Source organism: Pygoscelis adeliae, unplaced genomic scaffold (genome assembly GCF_000699105.1).
Source record: "Pygoscelis adeliae isolate BGI_AS28 unplaced genomic scaffold, ASM69910v1 Scaffold167, whole genome shotgun sequence".
In the NCBI taxonomy this organism is placed as follows: domain Eukaryota; kingdom Metazoa; phylum Chordata; class Aves; order Sphenisciformes; family Spheniscidae; genus Pygoscelis; species Pygoscelis adeliae.
In genome coordinates, this window is record NW_008825428.1 from 838,591 (window position 1) to 857,401 (window position 18,811).

At 43.9% G+C, this 18,811-nt stretch overlaps 1 protein-coding gene across 1 annotated transcript; it reads right to left on the reverse strand.

Moving 5' to 3' along the window:
• Positions 1–1,437: 1,437 nt before the first annotated feature.
• Positions 1,438–16,238, reverse strand: LOC103922516 (cytochrome P450 4V2). Its single transcript, XM_009330655.1, has 11 exons — positions 16,028–16,238; positions 12,967–13,079; positions 12,000–12,085; positions 9,961–10,151; positions 9,471–9,540; positions 8,114–8,240; positions 5,960–6,151; positions 4,492–4,594; positions 4,046–4,180; positions 3,695–3,874; positions 1,438–2,027 (listed from the first exon to the last, which is right to left on the reverse strand). Exons 1-11 carry the CDS (start codon positions 16,236–16,238, stop codon positions 1,852–1,854), a joined length of 1,584 nt encoding a protein of 527 aa, XP_009328930.1. The 3' UTR covers positions 1,438–1,851.
• Positions 16,239–18,811: the final 2,573 nt, after the last annotated feature.

The following is an 18,811-nucleotide window of genomic DNA, read 5'->3' on the forward strand; positions in this document are numbered from 1 at the left end:
AACAATTTTTACCATCAGCCCTGTAAACTTAAATTCTTGTTATTACCTAGCAATGAAACAGGTCTCTGAAAATGAAGGCCGAAGAATGTAACCATATTATCATTGTTACATGACTTTTGTTTTCTTAATGGCAAAAGAAAGGTAGCAATTACAATAAAATATTTGTCAAGGCCTGATTTCAGGTATGTAATCTAAGCAGTTAGATCCTTTCTTTTTATAAGATCCTCAGAAAATGGTAAAACCTAGGTTTATCGGAATATAAAGAATTTGGCAGGTTCAAGGAAACCTCTAATTTACTTGGAAAACACAGGAATTATTTTCTTTCTATTCTGATGTTCTACAAAGCACAGCAGTATCCCAGGTATTAAACCACTACCTGTTCTTAAAAGGGCACAAGGAAACAGACAACAGAAAAGAATCTGTAGAGGCCAACAAAACCAATAAGGACAGATTACTCCTTTCTTACTCTGTAACACATTAATCATCAGAGGTGGACCAGTCCATATTAGCCGTATCAGCTCTGACCTCCAGCTTCTCATCCAGTTCCCCTCTGCAGGTTGCCCACGGCCCCAGAACAAACTAAAGGCAATAGCACACCTAAAACCGCACCGCCAGCCACGGTGGCAAGAGCAACTGCTGCACCAGCAGACAAAGACAGAGGTGTGGTTATCCGTGTGCACCCTTCTTTGTACAGTACCGGGGTCTTGCTGGGGTAACACACACCAGCCAAAAAAAGTGCCAAAGCACAGGGCAGAAGTAAAGGGCAGACCAGCTAGAGGACCTCAGCTTGGTCTAGCACCAGATTTTTCTTCAGTGCTTACAAAAGTCATGGAGAGTCTGTTCTCAAGCTGTGTGGCTTGTTGCAGATTTTTACCTGTCCTGAAAGTACAAACAGTCAGAAACTTTCACAGGTGCTTCATTCCATCACTGTAATTCCTCTTCAACATCAATTAGCAAGAAATTCTCTATGTTGCCTTCAGGACCCTAGAAGGCAAGAGCAGACTGGCTCATTGTTTCAGCTTTGACTAACACAGTAAAATCTGGTTGATTGATCACCCCAGAGGAACTGATGATAAGAAATAAGTATCCATCAGTAATTTACCTGCACCCAGGCATATATCTGTAATTTTTACAGATATAATTTCATTCCATACTGAGGCACAGTAGAAGTTTATTGTCAAAATTTGTAATAATACAGTGTTTCTGTCATTATGAAATCCTGTGTGTAATTTGCACGCTATCTAGTTCATGCTATGATTATGCAGAACAATGCTCATGGTACATTTTGCTAAAAAGTAATTCACAGCACTGACTACTTAAGAACTACTGTAAATGCTTACAAAAGAGGAGTGAAATTATCAGAGATTTCTGCTTTGTCTTCATAGATGCAGTCATCACCAAAACAGAAAAAAATTGTGCCAAGTGGAAGAATTGATCATTTGTACCCTTCAGAACCAAAGAAACCTGAAAACTATACAAAGATTTGAGACTGTCGGTTACCTCGCAAATGCTATGGAATATAACCAGACCACTCCATCACAGGCATTACTGTTGTTACTACCATAATTTAAGGGGTTTTTGCACTGTTGCAGTAGAATAGTTTCATCTGAGTAGGTAAGGCACTAAGATTTGATGTTTAAAGACTTGCACTTCAAAGATAAACACGAAGTTCACATGTACTAGAAAAGTAGAGCAATTTAGGGCTATTACATCATCTTCTTTAATGAAACAATCAGTAACGACTTTAGTTTCAAAAAATTGCTGGACTGCCTTCAAAATATCTGATTTAAAAACATATCTTAGCCTAAATAGCTTGGAAGTTTTTGGAAAAATAAAATCTTGAATTTCCTTTCATTCTGATCCAACATTTGGCCTCCTCTTCAGCTTAATCCAGATGCCATTATTTGGACGAAGAATCAGTTCTCCAGTTATACCAAGCTCTTCTGGCTTTTGACATGAGTCCACCCAAAAGTGCCGCAGGATGAGGGCTAGAAGAGCTTTCTCCTCCATTTGTGCAAAGCGCTGACCTACGAGTTACAGGGCAGCAAAAAAAAAAAAAAGATATTTTTGTCAGGTTGCATTAACAGTTGCTGCATTTGCATGCTCACAGTGATACCCCTAGGAACACAAGACAGCAAGGAATGTGCATCTGCCTTGAGAACAGAACTGGCTTTAGGCCAAAATCGAGGTCATATGGATACTACTGAAACTAGCACTTTTCTCTGCATGACAACTCTGGCCTTCCTGGGACAATCCACAGCACGTCCTCCTTCCCATAGTACACAGAACTCAAACAGCAAAGAGGAAACGGTCAACACTTCACACAGAACTAATACAAAACACAGCCTTGTCATGTCTCTTGGATGGACTAGGCCGGGGGGAATGGATAACAGACCAGAGCAGGAGAAGATGCAGCACAGGGACAGTGAGGAGAGACAAATCCCCCTGTTTCATATATGCAGAGAGGAGCAAAGGATACAACTGCAACAGAACAACAGACAGACCTTCCTTCAATGAACACTGAGCATCACACACACTCATGATTTGGTAGCACAGAGGGCAAAGTTCAATTTACATTTCAGAGAAAGGTGGAGGAGGAAAGGGGAGAAAGAGAAATATGAGGGAAACCAAACCAAGTGTCACAATCCAGGCAGTTCACTCAAACTAAACTGAAAATGGGAACAGGACACAAAACCCAGTGCTCAAAGCTTTTTCTGTGCTCCCCTCTGTATAATATGCACAGATGGATGTCTGTACACATGTGAACAGTGATGTATTCCTGCAATGATATTAATGAACCACCTCTTCTGCACATGTTCCTGTACACCCAGGAACTAGCTAGGCATGTAATATTACATTAGATTCCTCTTTGGAACATGGGAAGACCTAGTCTGCTGTTCTTATGGGAAGGGCACCTATTCACAATGAGACAAATTAAAAACAAACAAACAAACAAAACACACACACACACACACACACACACAAAAGAAAACAAACAAAACCAAAACCCCAGAAGTTGTATTTCCTGTGCTTGTAAATGGCATGACAATTGCTGAATGCTCCCCATCTGCACTTAAGATCAGTGCAGGAACAGTCTTTTCATGTGTTCTACAATATAAACAACAATGCCTCTACTTTGAGCACAGATAAATGCCAAGTGTCTCAGTGGCAGTTGAAGAGCTAACAAGTTCTGCGATGACAGTGAAAACACCAGAGCAACAACGGTGTCAGAAAGAGGGAAAGAATACATCAGTTGCAGACTGCACATTTGGGACACCCAGCTGAGATCATGCCATAGACAGATGAGAGATTTCCAGAGCAAAACAAGCGCAGGACATTTGCCGTCTCTCGCTCTGTCTCGCTGACACTGAGGATCAGAAATTTGGAAGCAATCCTGTCCTAACACAGGAGCCCATTAACATGCTGCCAGGCTGCACAGGCAGCGAGAAGGAAACACCAGCATGATAGACACTGGGCCCTGGGAAGAAAGGAAACCATTGGGAAGAAACAAAATGTGGCAGCTCAAGCACCAGGCTTGCAGGGGGCGGGGCGGCGAGGGGGGGACGGGACACGGGACCCAACGGGACCAACAGGCACATCAAGACTTAAATTTCTGATACACTCGCTGCTGCCACAGTTACCACACCAAAAGCAGCACTGTCACATTACAAGGGCTTCCTCTTCAGCTACCTACCAATGCAGTTCCTGGGACCAGCTGAGAAGGGTACGTAAGCATAGGGGTGCCTTCCCTTACAATTTTCAGGGAAGAATCGCTCAGGCCTGAACTCCTCCGGGTCAGGGAACATCTCGGGGTCTCTATGCAGGGCATAAGTTATGACAAGAACATTTGTGCCTTTTGGTACCTGATATCCTCCTAAAGAGTAAGGGGAAAGGGAGAAGAAGGGTCAAAACAACAGCAAATAAGTGACTTTCTATACACAACAGCACAGTAAAAAATAAAACAACGCTGCCCTTTACTTGGGAAACACCTCCACTGAGGAGATGCTAGCAGGATAGGCAGTGGCAAATGCAGGACACTACTTACTAATACAGCAATCCTCTCTCAAGGCACGGGCAAACAGCGGAACTGAAGGGAAGAGCCGAAGGGCTTCTTTCACAACACACTCAAGGTATTGGAGCTTCTTCAAATCGTCCATGGTAACAGGACGCTCAGTGTTGCCTGTCCAAAAACAAATAGAGGGATGAGCGAGACCAAAACTCCCCATTTTTGGTTAAACAAACTCATCCCAGCTCCCTCCAGGAACCCTCATCACGCACCAAGACCACACAGAAGGTGCCACACGTACATTGACTATACATGCCTTGCCCCAAAGACATAAGGTTGGCTGTACTTTCCTACAGACCTTCCAGCACCTGTCCCAATCACCTCTAGCTATTGAAAGGTAACATCTAGGCTTACAATGTACCACATCCCCACTCACAAATGCAACCACTGTCACAACCCCAATGAAGCGGGGAATGGAAACGTACCAAACACCTCGTCCAGTTCTCTGTGAACCTTCTTCTGGGCTTCAGGATTATGTCCAAGTAAGTACAGGGCCCAGTTCATAGCAGCTGCTGTTGTATCATGGCCCTAGAGGTCCAGATTTACAAAGACATTCACTTCAACAACATTCCTGTGCATAAGTAGGCTTCATAAATACTTGGGTGTGCAGACAGTATGGAAAGTAAGACTTATTAGTCCCATGACCACGAGAAAAATAAAAATCAAGAGTGAAGAACTCTATCCAACACGCTGATTATCAGGATATAAGATGACCCATGATTCTGTCAGGTGCCCGAAAACTGACCAAAAGGGAAAAGTGTTAAAATAACTCAAGCAAACATCCCTCTCCTCCGCCTCCAAGAAGCTGCATGAACTATCAGTACCTACACAATGAAACAGATGAATATACATCTTTTTCGTTACTGTCCAGTCAACAACGTAACATCTGGGGGGCCAATGACTACCACAGGAGAGATACAATGGACACAATCTGTAACCTTTACAAAAACTATCCAAAAAAAGGGGTCTAATGAGACACAGTACAGTGGCCATAGGAGGGAATACTTCTTGTTTTCCTATGAGACGGGGATCAGCTACTACAGTTCTCAGAACTGCATAAAAACTTGGAAAGGAAAAGAAACAAAGGGAAGGGGAACCAAAAAAACCCCCCCCCAAAAAACCACAAAACAAAACAAAGAGGGGAACAGAAAAGGGAAAAGTTGACCAACAAAGGATTTTGGTACTAAAAAGGTGCACTTGTGAAGTTCAGAATGCTGCACCTCTTCAAAATCCAGCTATGGAATAGTACAGGAACGGTAAGATGGGAAGAGAGTTTCTCTAAGTTATGCAGCAGCAATACGACTTTGAATTAAACTCTTCTGAGATAGAATTCAGGTCCCCCTAATGGAGTTGTGTGGAAAACTTGTGAAAGTCTTATTTAGATCCTTCACTGGACAGGGAACCAGACATGAGAAGACAGTACACCAATGCACAGTTGACGACAGAACCAGGAAGTTACAGCCAACGTGGCAAGGGACAAAATGTGAGGAGAGCTGACAAAATGCAAGGCAAAACACTGAAACCATTTAGAGGTCTTGTTAGCATTAATGAGGTTTGCAACAGGAGCTGAGAGCCCATGGCCCACGTCAGCCATTAAGCTCTTATTATTCACCTGCTTTCATGAGTAGAGCCTGCTCACATAGACAGGGCCTGCCACATGTGTATTGCCCAACATTTTGCCAGGGCACATAATTCTGGATCAAATGTTTCTATCCTTCAGTAGTTTCTATCCTACAGAGATTTCCTCTTAGGCTTCCAGGGCTAAAATAACTTCATACTAAAAGCAACTCCCTGAACTAAGAAGAGTCACTACCTGCAAATGGTGAATCTCAGGTTCTAGGGGAAAAAACAAAACAAAACAAAACCCAACAAACCAACAGGTTCCTTGGGTACCTCAAACATGAAGGTATCCACTTCCTCACGAATGTCCCTGTAGCTCAATTTGTTCCCCTCATCATCTGTTGCACTCAACAGCATGTCCAGGAAAGCTTTTCTCTTTTTGGGGCCACCTTCTTCACAGTTGCCATCAGTGTCACGCTTCGTTTGCTTGGCTTTTTCAAGTTCTGCAGCTTTTTCTGCAATGACCTGAGATTAGAAGCATTACATTAGATATGATACACGCAGCACATGCGCACAGTCTACATCACACAGGTTTATCCCAATTTATTAAAACAACAACATACATCTGTAGCACTCTACATGAGCTAGTTAGCATAGCTGTCAGCATTAGCTCATGAACTTTAACTGACTTTTTGTGTTAGTAAGTGAAATATGACCAACCCCTCTTGTCCCAAGCAATAGAATGAACCTTGAATAGCCTTTGTGTGATCAAGAAAATAGATAGCCAATCTATGCAAACAACTTGTTGATTATCAAGAAGTGTAAGCACATCCAGAATATCTGAAACAAGCCAATCATGAATGACAACAATAGCGGCAGCAAATCAAAAAACATCACCACAATTTGAACAGACTGATCACCAAGAAGATATTCTCTACCCTATCCAATAACTCAGGAAAGAATCGCATCTCCAACCTCTGGGGAACCCAGGAGATTGAAGAGAAGCCAGGGCACCCCACAACCCTGCATCAGGACTACACATAGTACGGCTGGAACCACTACACTAAAGCTTCCCAAATTTTCTTCAGTATGAAAGCAATGGTTGAACTTCCCTTTTTTAGGTCAAAGCACAGCCCCAGTGACAGACAGATTTCTTTCTGTCACCACCGTTGTCATAACAGCAAAACAGAACCCTTCAATAAACTGGTATTGCTCTCAACAACAGCAAAGTAATTAAAAATAAAGGCTGTAGAGTATGCAATTCTGTTCAGAGGCAGCACTGAATGGGAAAAAAAAAACGTTACATACACACACACACATTGTTTCCCTCACTGAATGTACACATATAAAGACACATATTGAACCACCTCTTGTCTCAGTGCTTTCTGTCAGTACCTACACTAGATGGTATTATTATTTACTGTTCCTTTGTCATCTTCTAAGATTTTGCTTCTGATACTCAGTGCACCAGCCCAGCATGGGAAGAGAGCATTACCTTAAGTCCCTTTAAGAGCCTCTCTCATGCCTCATTGCTGTAATTCCCAATAAAAGGAAACAAAACATGAACTACTTAAAAACAATGCAGAGTCAATGTGGCTTATTATCATAGAATCATAGAATAGTTTGGGTTGGAAGGGACCTCTAAAGGTCATCTAGTCCATCCCCCCTGCCGTGGGCAGGGACATCTTCAACTAGATCAGGTTGCTCTAGTTATATGCTATATTATATGTAGTGAAAGTTCAGAGATTATTTCCTGTGTCATAGGCATTGATACAATAACATCGTGGAGTACATACATCTATTTCAGGGAAAGCAGCCTCTCTGGTAACATCCTAACAGTAGATTTGGGAGGGCAACCACTGGCAAGAATAGCATGGGAACTATTTGGTGAGAGAAAGGGGTGTTACTTGCACAGTCTAACATGGTGAGAGGACACTGCGTTTTATGCCAAGTCAGTGATGTACGCTTAATGGTTTCTGTGTCAAAGTGTCTTACTGCTGATGTGGGGACCTGCAATATGTTTGCTCATCTCAGCAGTTCTGCTCTGAATAGGTGAAAATTAATACAGGCTTCCATTTCTGAGGGCTGGACCAAGTGGCATTACCAAGCAAAGCCCTATGCTTACTGCTACAAACTTGGCAGTGAGCTGTTGCAGGTGATTCAGATGCGGAGCATCTGGGGCAGAAGAAGAGTTCAATGAATTCCTGTTGTTTGTTTTGGTTGTCAAGGACCTGTAAGTCCTGTTACTCACTTGGAATAGTATACTCCCTTGCTTAAATACGACAGAGCTCCTGACAGGGAAGTCAGCTGTTGTCTTCTTGTCAGAGAATTCCTTGGCATCCCAACAGAGAGATAGTTCTCTCGATAGATGCATATCAAGGGGGCTGAACCTCACCCCCATTTGGAAGCTCTCTACTGAGCTCAAGAGTTCGCTCCAACAACTAAAATGCACCATTAAAAAAAAAATTTAAAAAAAAAAATCTATACTGTATCTGTAAAATTGTGAAGGATCTTGAGGTTCCTCTCATGCTCTCTTCCTTCCTTCAACAGCATATATACAAGATCAGGCCAAAGCCAAGGGCTCTTCTGTCGCTGTTGGATTAGATCGCTCATCCTAGGAGCACAACAATCACATCATGTAACATTTCTTGACAAAAAACAAGTTTACAGCACACTTTCAAGAACGAAAAAAAAAAGTTCTACCTCCCCCAATGAAGCGGAACTTAACATATTGTGTGGGTTTAAACCCATTCATCTGAAGGGAAGGCTGTTCATATTTGTTACCTGATTTTTAACCACCTCAAAATTTCTGTCACCTGTCCCAGCATCACCATGATTTATTTTTGCATTGATCTTTGAGGACAGCATATTCTCATTTAGTGGGAATCCTCTTGAAACAGACATATTAAGTCATCCAGTCCAGTCCCACCCCACATCAGTAAAGCATTGACCATGCTGAAAAGACATGTAAATCCTGAAAAGACTACTCATGCCAGAGTTCCAAAATATCTGCCCCAGGACCTCAAACAGCCACCTGAAAGCATTACATTCCTACTTGACTGTCCAGATACCATATATGCCAGACAGCACATGAAAAGTATTTAAAATAAAGAATGAGACTTCAAGTATGCTCAAACACAACTGGAGTGCATTTGAAAGGGCTGATTGTCATTGCTACTCAGCTCTTGCACATGCTTTTGGCTGCAGAAAGAGACTTTGAGGAGTAATTATTACATTTAGGCCAACTTCAGGCCCACTTGCAGTACAATTTGGGAAAGGCCAAGGAATAGATGACAATAAAAGCCTCTAATTCCACCCCTTTTTTGTAACACACCTGTCTCAACAAGCTCCATCAAAGGCTAGGGATGAGATGCCACAAGCAGCTACATCTCATCTAGTCTGACACACCAGTGTGGTAGGTAGTAGACCATGCTTTTCCTAATCCATTGGACAGTCACATACAATTTGAATGGGGTAAATACTGCCATGAACTGCAGAGCAGCAGTGCCTCAGCTTTAACATGCTGTCTAAAACAGCACTCTCCCAATTCTGCCAGTCATGCTGATATGAAATGTTGCAGCTGAATTTTATTTTTTTTAACCTCCTGTACCAATAGATTAACTGAATGGCAGCTGACACCTCTTCAAAGCCTCAGCCTCCCATTGCATATGCTCATACCAGAAAATGCATCGAAATCTGCAGGAGTTTATCCCGCCTTCTTGGCTTTCTACCTCCATCTGTGACCCCCCAGCCCTCCCTGCTGGCTCACAGCAGATGAACTCCTGACACCAGCAGCATCAACTCCAGCCCAACTACAAAGCAGCCAAGCAAAATGTCCATTTACCTGTAGATAGCACGAACATACTCAGAATCCTTATTCTCCTGAGCACCTATATTCTTGCCCATTGCCGTTTCTAGGAGGAGGAAGTCATCAACAGTTCACAAGTGCAAAGTGAAATGCAGAGTCCCTGTACACAGTAAGTTACTACTGCTCCCAGCTTCTGACTGTCACCACACCGTCCCTTCCATGGGTGAAAACATACATCCCTTTCCAGGTGAAGAGCTCGCTTTACATTTCCATGCCCAGGAACACTGCTCCTCAACACAAAGTCACTTCAGACTGCTACCTCTGCCCTGCCTGTCCCACAAACTCACCTGCTCAGATGCACACAAGACGCCTTAGGAGAAAGGAGGGCCTTGGGAGGATGGAAGTGCATTCACACAATATGCAGGGACATTCCTCTTCAACTGCCTCCTCACACAACACGGCACAGCTGTACTCATGAGCCTCTGCGTCATTCACAGCCCTGCCACAGTAACTGAATAGGACTTACCGCAGATGATATCAAGGGCACACAGAGTGATGTCCAGAAAGACATCAAATGGTTCCTTGTCAACATGCTTCTCAAGTTTCTCCAATAAAATACCTCCTTGTTCATTCATAACCTCTAGGAAGTCAGTTAAGATTGCAAAGTGGAATGTGGGAGTTATCATCTTCCTCCGTGACCGCCACTTGTCTCCGGTGCTGCAAAATTAACAGGGAGAAGGAAGGATTAAAAACTCCAAGTCAAAAATAAAACCGTCACCATCACAGGAAGTACACAGTAAAAACTGCAGCCTGGAACACCTTCACAATGGACATGCTGTAGATGACTCTTCAAGCTGTCCATAGCACTCCCCAGAAGGAGCAAAATGGAAATATTTCTTGCTCCAGCTCTCTCCGAAGCACAAGCCACTATTTCTATAGCTACTCTCAACAAAAGGAGATGCCAACAAGCCCTCAGGCAATACAGCCTCGTGGTTGCTCAGTGCACAGGCTCAGGGGCATGGAGCAGAAGCCATCTACAGGACAAACCAGCTATTCAAGTCCTCAACTTATCACATTGTCTCTGTGAAACACCACCTGTGCTTGCCTTCATCTGCTGACTAGGAAATGAGGATTGCAGAGAACTAGGGTCCACAGACATTATGCAAATGACTGCCTCAAGGTCTGGCTACAAAGTACTCCCTTGGAGACAGGCAACCACCTCCCACATGTCAGTGACAGAGCACGGAGCCACAGCGGGGTGACATCAGCTTCCTGAGGGTTCTTGTTCACTTTTTCTGAATCACATACCCCACAGGCACACAACTGGCAGCTCTGCTTACAGGGTAGACCACCACATCACTTCTGTTAACCTGCTATAGAGGCACTCCTCAGGCCAGCTTATCTGCTTGCTGTCTACCACTACTGCCCTTAATCAGCAAAGACTGGAACATTCTCCTCCATTATGTTTTTGCAAGCGCAAGGAAGTCAAAACACTTCTAAAAGTCTACTGGGGACTAAAAAATCAGAATCAATCTTCCTAGACAACTAACAGTGAGGATACACCATGCCTGATGCCCATGGACCTCAACTCTCTGCACTTTGCTACTGATTACTGCCTTCTTAAGTGCCATGAACGAAACTCAGGATAAAAGGCATTCCTCATCCTCTCACATGAACTTGCACCTCCCACGCCACGTGATCACAGCTGGCTTTTACGACACTGTAGTCCCATCACGAAGCACAAGGAGTTCACCTCTGAAGGCTCCAAACAGGCAACAAAGCTCCACTGCTAACAAGGGGACCTTGACCTTCTCGCAAAAACACAGAAGAGGCAGAAAGGCACCAGAGCCACCTTGCTGGATGTTTTGAATGTTGTGATGTGTGTCGAGTGGTTGGACTGTGGCAGAACTGCAACTCTCACCAGAGTCACCTTGCTCTGACTCTTGAATATCTGCATCATCCAGACCAAACCTTCCTTGACCCTCCCAAGACCAGAGGACACCAAACCCTTACATCACTGCTGCTCCCTCCCTCCACTCCTGACTTGCGCTCTTACCCAGGCTCACCTCTTATGAGCCTCCACTTCATGAGGGAAATGAAGGACAGGGTGCAGATACTCTCCCATCCTACCCCAAAGCATCACCAACCTTAGGCCCATCCTACTGGTTTGCAGCATCACCAGCTGAGATAAGCAATGCACACGGTTGCAGTTCTGCCACAGTCCAACCACTCGACACACATCACAACGTTCAAAACATCCAGCATGTAGCATTGCAGACTAAATGACACCACTTGCCATAGGATACAACTTCCCAAAACTCACATTCATTTCAAGCCTCTGGATAACAAAGTAACAATGGCCAAATTTGCCAAGAAACAGATAATGCCAGAAGATTTTTACCGGACATCAGCTGCTAAAGAGCAACAAAGACCATCACAAGGAATAAAATTTCTACAGCTATCATCTACATCTCTGTCCAGAGATACACACACCACCAAGCCCTCTTCCTATCATATACCCTGCAAATTTCAAGAAGACAGCAATGTACCTGCATTTCACTATACCTTGTCAGAAGTCCAGTGCCCAGCCACGGCTGCAGGAATTTGTACAGGTATGATTTTTCTATATGTTTTGAACTGCTCAGAATAACCTGTCAGAAAAATGAAAGGAGAGGAAAAAACATCACTTGTTAGATGGAGAGAAATTTCTTCAGCTGAGATTACTTCACACAACCTCAGTTCCTCCACAAAAATGCCCTGAGCCTCATTAAAATGGACAATATTTCAGTACAAGCTGGTACACAGGGGTGACATTGAGTTCACATCCTCAAGTCTTTCAGTATATATCCCAATCCTGAGAAACAACGAAATACTCAAAAACTACCACTCCCACTCTGCTTATCTTCCTGAAAAAGAAAAATCTGTGTTACAAAGTCACAGGCAGAGCTCAAAGAAAACCCAACGGTTTCCAGCCTTAACCAAACTCACAAGAAGTACCATCTCTTCAATAAACACTCCAACAAAGAAACAACTCTATCTTCGCAGTTCAGGGACAATCATTGTCTGTAGCAAAACTAACAACTACATTTCATGGCATCAAGACAGACCCACGAAGCTCTAATGCAGAACTCAGTCAAGCAGACACAAGCATTGCAACCTGCATTTCAAAATGTTCTACCCCTATTTCAGTGGTCCCATCTTCCCTGCTATCTGCTTGTCCATTCTGATCTTGGGAGCAGAAGCTTTTGCACATGTGAAAACAAAGTTAAAGGAGATGCTTCTTTGTATAAAACATACTGAGTTGCTCCTTTCATTTGCTGGCCATCTTCAGGTTGTTTTTTTTCCAGGACTAAGCTTTTTATATTCCTTATAGAAAGGCTTTCAGCCTTTCTTTAGCACTGTGTCAGAGGATGATATCAAGTAAAATCAGTCCAAGCCCTTTTTTGCAAAAATTACATTGAGAGAATTGAAACTAACAGGTTGGACACTGCTTTGCTTGACAGTAGAATAGACAGGAGACAAGCACACTCACCTCCACACTGTCAGGGTGATACAAAATCATGACAGGCAATGGTCCTATCCAAAGTTTGAACAATGGCAAGCTCCTGAACTCTTCAACATAAACTTGTAGTTGTTTAAAAAAACCTAAAATGAAAAAAGCAGATTAGAACTTTTAAAAAAGGGGGGTTTGCTGAATAAGCAAGACTTCTGTAACAAACTGTTTTTCACCACATGCCCTGTAATTATGTTTTTGTTGTAGTTTTATCTTGCTACTATGACCAAGCAGCATATTTTGCACCTATTAGGTGTACTGCAGGAGCATTTCTTTATGGCTACACTCTTGAAGGCACTCTATTCTAGGGAAAGTCCTCCTAGCTGTAGATAAGGCAGTTTGATTTAAGCAGTCTCAAAGCACTGCAGCATGGGCCTTCTGTATTGCAATACTCTTTGTAACAATTAGAGCCAAATCAAACTCTATCAAGGCTATGCTTACATTTTGGCTTATCTGACACTAGCCAAAATGCTGTATCAAGACGCTTCTTTATTTTCCAAATACAGCATCAAGCCTTTTCCCATCTGAGACATCATTGACAAGTACTACATTTGTGGTGCACACACAAGTGATGTCGTGCACAGTAATGGTAGAGCACTGCGCAGGAACCAGTATCACTTAAAATGTCTAGTTAATGATAACTGGACTCCTGAAGAAAATCTTTGGAGCCCTTACACTGTTACTGTTTATCTGCAAACAAATTACTACTTATTCCAACATGCTTAAATCATCTCACTCTCTTGCTGCCCTAACCATCAGTGACGGTTTGCAATTCTAGCAGGGGCTTTTGACAGCTGACTGCTCCAGGAATTAACTCCGCTTTTGTCCTTTTAGAAACCTTACTGAAGGGTAAGTGACTGCTTACAGGGCCACTATGGATGTGGCAATTCAGATGTCCCCATCTCTAAGGGCACAAAGACTCACAGGATCATTTATGCCACGGACCACCTGAGAGATACCACTATTGTCCAGCTGCCGGTTGGACTTTATACCAATGAGCTCAGCAATCCAGCCAATTCTCCACCCGCATTATTATCCATTTATCCAGTTTAGCTATACAGAAAGCATGGGGGATGGTATCAAAGGCCTCGCTGAATCAAAGTAAACACCACCTACTGCTCCTCCCTTGCTCACAGATCCAGCTATCTTATCACAGAGGGCAATCAGGTTCATTCTGCAATTCTAGAGGAGGTGGCCACTATCAGGATGTTCAAGGATTAAACATGCCTTTGCCCTTTCAGAAACCAGATTAAACAATAAATGACTCCCTCCAAGGACTCTGCAGAGTTGAAAATTAAAAGGTCCCCAAATCAAAGGAAAAAAAAAAAGGAAAAAAAACCTAGTTTCCTAATAGATACTCAAATACAGCATTCCCTAGTCTTAGGCAAAGTTCTAATGACACTTCATTCAAAAGGCTTAAGAGTGTCAGATTATTTTGCTATTTTTTTTTATATTTTTTTCCTGACATCACCATGATTAAAATATCACAATTTTCCAGCATTTGTCTACCAATACCAATAAATAACATCACCATCAGATGAAAAGTCATTTTTATTTCTGCTATAAAACCTTATCCTCATTTCTAAAAACTTTTTTTTTGTCACATTTTTAATTAAAAAGATTATAAACCACAAACTTCACTCATTTTTACATAAATAAACAAGAACAAAGATGGATGGCCATGGACTTAACTAAAACATGGAGGCTACGTGACTCCTGTTAGCAAAGGAGATTAGTGACGCCATAGAACATACAAGTCTCCATCAAATTGCTTTCTAGAGAGAGAAGCAATGTTCTGTTTTTTAAGAAGATTTAAAAAGAAGAAGGAAAAAAAAAAAGAAAAGAAAGATTTGTCTCTCAGTCAGACTCATATACACATCCTGACTATGATCCTGCTACTGCTTCCCTGAAGTCACTTTCAGGGAAAGCTGCTTGCCTTCGCTTCCACCAGAGAAAGATCTCTCATATCTGTACTTAGATATGGGGTTGGATCCAGAGGAAAGATGCGAGCATGTACCCTTGTGAACAGAGGGACCATGTCTCAGCATATGTCAGCACTGGACAATGTGCACGCCCATGCTGTACTCATCCTTGGCTTCACCACGCTCCCATGACCCAGTCGCTCTCTCTTCTGGCAATGTACCTGGCAGCACAGCCAGGAACGCATGTGCACAGAGCAGACTGGCATACACAGGCATCATAAACACATCCAGAAGAGTCTGCTGGTCCATGGACAGCACAGCCAGAGCTGCTTTCACACCACCGACTCCTCAAGAAATATGCTCCTGTGCAAAACCGAGTACCAAACGGAAAGGGAATGTGTAGCACATTAGTGCTCTCTCAAGCACCTGGCAAAAAGAAGGTACCATTGATCAATGTGAGAACAGAAAGGATTGCTTTTGAGGAATGTACTGCAAATAGCAAGTTCTTTTGCATCTAACACATAAATCTAAGGCACAGCTAATTCTGAAAATGTCTCAGCAACTCAGCATGCTAAAGTCCCTTGCACATGCTCACTTGGGGGAAGGTAATTGTTTAAAGAAGTATTTTTCCGTCGTAAGCTGGAAGCTTTGTTTGGATCGCAGCTAACAGCCATGGGGACCAGTGCTCTGCGCTGTGAAACAGCACTTCCTGCGAGAGCACCCAGCACGCCTCCCTGTCACAAAAACACATTCCACAGCATTCGTGCTCCACCTCACTGGAGGAGGAGTGGAGCACTGTTTCCCACAGCTGGAAACAGGTCCAAGTCCAACATCAGCATCTGGAAGCCACTGTCAGATTGAACCTCCAGCTAACCTTTGACTGATAATAACCCCATATTTATACAGTTCCTCTCCTTTCCCCTCCACTGCCCACTTCTCACACAGTTCCCCTCTGCAGGTTGCCCACAGCCCCAGAGAGACCTAAAGGCACACCCTACAACCCCCCCCAGCCAGCCACAGCTCGACCACCCAAGCACCTCACCAGAGCTGGGTCCTCCAGCAAAGCCCCACACAGTGCAGGGACCTCACAGCTGGGCTACGGCATAAGCTGCCCTTACTTTCTCCATCCCGTTCCAAGAGTGGAGCATTTCCGAGCACAGGATAGCAGGGGCTGATGCCTGGGATCAGCTTCATCATCCACCATCGCCTCCAGTAATCCTTCAGGGAGGGCAGGGAGCAGACGGCCACGACCATCAACAGCAGAGCGATGACCCCAGCCCCCAAGTGCAGCAGCTGGGGTCCCCCTGCAGCTCCCTGCACGACCTCCATCACCACGTCCCAGCCTCCTGCTCTGAGCCTTGATCCCTACTGGGGAACCAGCTCTGCCTGTACCCGCGGCTGCCGCGCCGCAGCGAGCAGAGCGTGCCAGGACCCGGGCCACGAGAGCAGGAGGCGGAGTTGTCACATGGTCCTGAGGCGCAGCTTCCTGCCAGGAAAACAAACAAAGATATAAAAAACACATGCGGAGAGGCTGCCTGCAAGCACTTCGTGACGGCAGAGCCGCCACGGGGAACAGTGCCATTTCCTTGCCCTCACTTGGCTGTTCTGACTCAAGCAAAGAGTGAGGAAGTTCTTCGCAGGCCCGTGCAATACCTCCAAAGGAAAAGACACAAACCGCTGTCAAGAGAAAAACCACTTTTTTTCTGGATTTGGGGAGGATGGGTTTTCTCAACACCGCCTTTCTCCATCTGTTTTCACGTGCTCAGGGAACACCATTTTGCCGTACAGAACTGCTCCAGTGCTCTCCAACACGATGCCTGAAGGGTTTCAAGTGCTTCAGATAGGGAGCACCTTTCTTAAGTTGAGTTAATGGCTCAAAGGGGTTAAACAAACCAGAGCCCATACAGACCCACGATCAGGAAGAGCACCGCAAAGCACGCTGATACCTCTCTGTTCAAATAGCCTTTGCTGGTCTCACTGTTGAACACTCAGTCACAGGCTAAAGGGTGCCAGTAACACGACTGGCAGCACCAGCACCAGTCACAACTCGCAAAGTGCTTGGGTAGAAGTGGTGCCATACCCACCATAAACCCTGCTGCCCTTCCTGCCTCAGAAGGAGCCAGGGCCTCTTCTCACTGCTGCAGGGCTGCTGAGCGCCTGTTCCTCGAAGCCTCCAATGCTCAGAAACCTCGTGGTCAAACAGAAGTTCAGTGAAATGCAGCATGGCTTACACACAATTTGCAAAACTTCACCCCTTGAATATACCACAAAAGCTTCTTATAGCATGGTCATGTTTCTCCTGTCTGTTTTGTACCAAAATTGATTGCACTGACTGTACCGGCATTTTTAGTAAACCAACAAACAGCATAAACAAAGCAGCTGAGATAAGAAGCACAAATAGAGAAAGCTCAGAAGATCAGAAGCTAAGGAAGGGCTGATGAACCTCGGCAGCAGAGGTGAGTAAATTTTGGCACTTTGTTTCTGCAGTCTCCCAGCAAACACTTTATCATAAATGCCGACTGCTGCATTTTTCTGCACAGTAAACAGCTGGAAATGAACTTTGCCACTCTTGCTGTTATTTGCAATGGTTTGTGACAGACAGTAGCAGATACATACCCCGTCTTGCAAACACATAAGGCAAGCTACACAGCCATCAGGGCCCTCTTTTGTTCAGGTGACATCCCAGGAAGGAAGCAAGTGTGCAGGATTAAGAGGCTCACTTTTTGTCTTTGTAACATGGAGATCAGCTGGGTAATTATACTCTCTTCTTTATAAAAAACCTTGCAGTTTGTTGCCTTCATGGAGGCGATAATTAGATGAAGTTTAACTGTGATTCTGAGTCAAAATCTGTGTTTATAACTGCTGATAACTCCTTCTGCAGGAAAAAACTGAAAAACGGTGAAACAGCAGGGACAGGGTGAAAAGCCGCAGGGAAAGCAGCAGGGTACACAGCAGAACAAACATTGCAAAATCCTGCCAGCAGCTGGCAATGGTGATGCTGCTACTAACAAAAGGCAACAGCTACACTGGAAGGAGATGTAAAAGATACACCCAAGAAAGAAGAAATGAGAGGTCTGGCATCTCTGAGGCCTAATTATGTCACCAAGATTTGCAATCATTATGAACCTTTAGTATAAGTTTCAAAGGAGGATGTTCTGTAGGAGAGGCACACATCTACCAATAGAGTTTTCTACCAGGTTGCATTTAGCATACCTTTTTCACCTGGAGAGCTATTGGCTCAGTGTTGGGTTTCAGCGGGTACTCTACTGGTTAGTGAATCTTTGCTTTCATAATGCAGTGCAAATCTGCTTTTACTCAGCCTCACACCTAAGTGGAAGCCTATCTGCCCATGCTGACAGAAGGCACGCATGCTGTCAGGCAGCTATGTCAGCCCACAAACACGATGGTAACACAGGCTTCTGCTGGTCCCTAGAACGCAGGTCTGGATTCTTCGATAAGGAAATTGATAAAATCATCATTACCAGCAAGAAAAACAAAAACCCAAAGCAAAGCAAGGCTAAAATGGATCTGATTCAACAGAAGGACAAAATAGAAGTACACAACACATTCTGAAAAACTGTGATGTGCTCTTTACATTAGTCCTTTGCTCCAGCCAAGACATACCTGACATTTTTGCCATCCCTTGCAAAGCACACAGCATCCACATTAAGCAAGACTAACCGATTCCTAACTTAGTAATCACTACAATTCATTTGCAATTAGGAAAGGCTTTTCTTAGGAAAAGCTTCCCTCTTTCTCAACATACACTATTAAAAAAAAAGTCAATTTGTAGTCCACAACAACCATCACCTGCACAAAGAAAAGATACCACAGCACGTCTCTATTTGAAAAGACATCGTCAGTGCTGAACAGCTCAGAGATCTTCCCCATCCCAAAAACCC

Bases quoted from the DNA above. Each gene is read 5' to 3' on its own strand.
- LOC103922516 (XM_009330655.1), bottom strand. From the start codon at position 16,238: ATGGAGGTCGTGCAGGGAGCTGCAGGGGGACCCCAGCTGCTGCACTTG. The intron at 12,086-12,966 runs GTGAGTGTGCTT...TTTTTCTGACAG, and splicing joins ATCACCCTGACAGTGTGGAG to GTTATTCTGAGCAGTTCAAA. The intron at 3,875-4,045 runs GTAAGTAGTGTC...CTTACTCTTTAG, and splicing joins GAGAGAGGATTGCTGTATTA to GAGGATATCAGGTACCAAAA.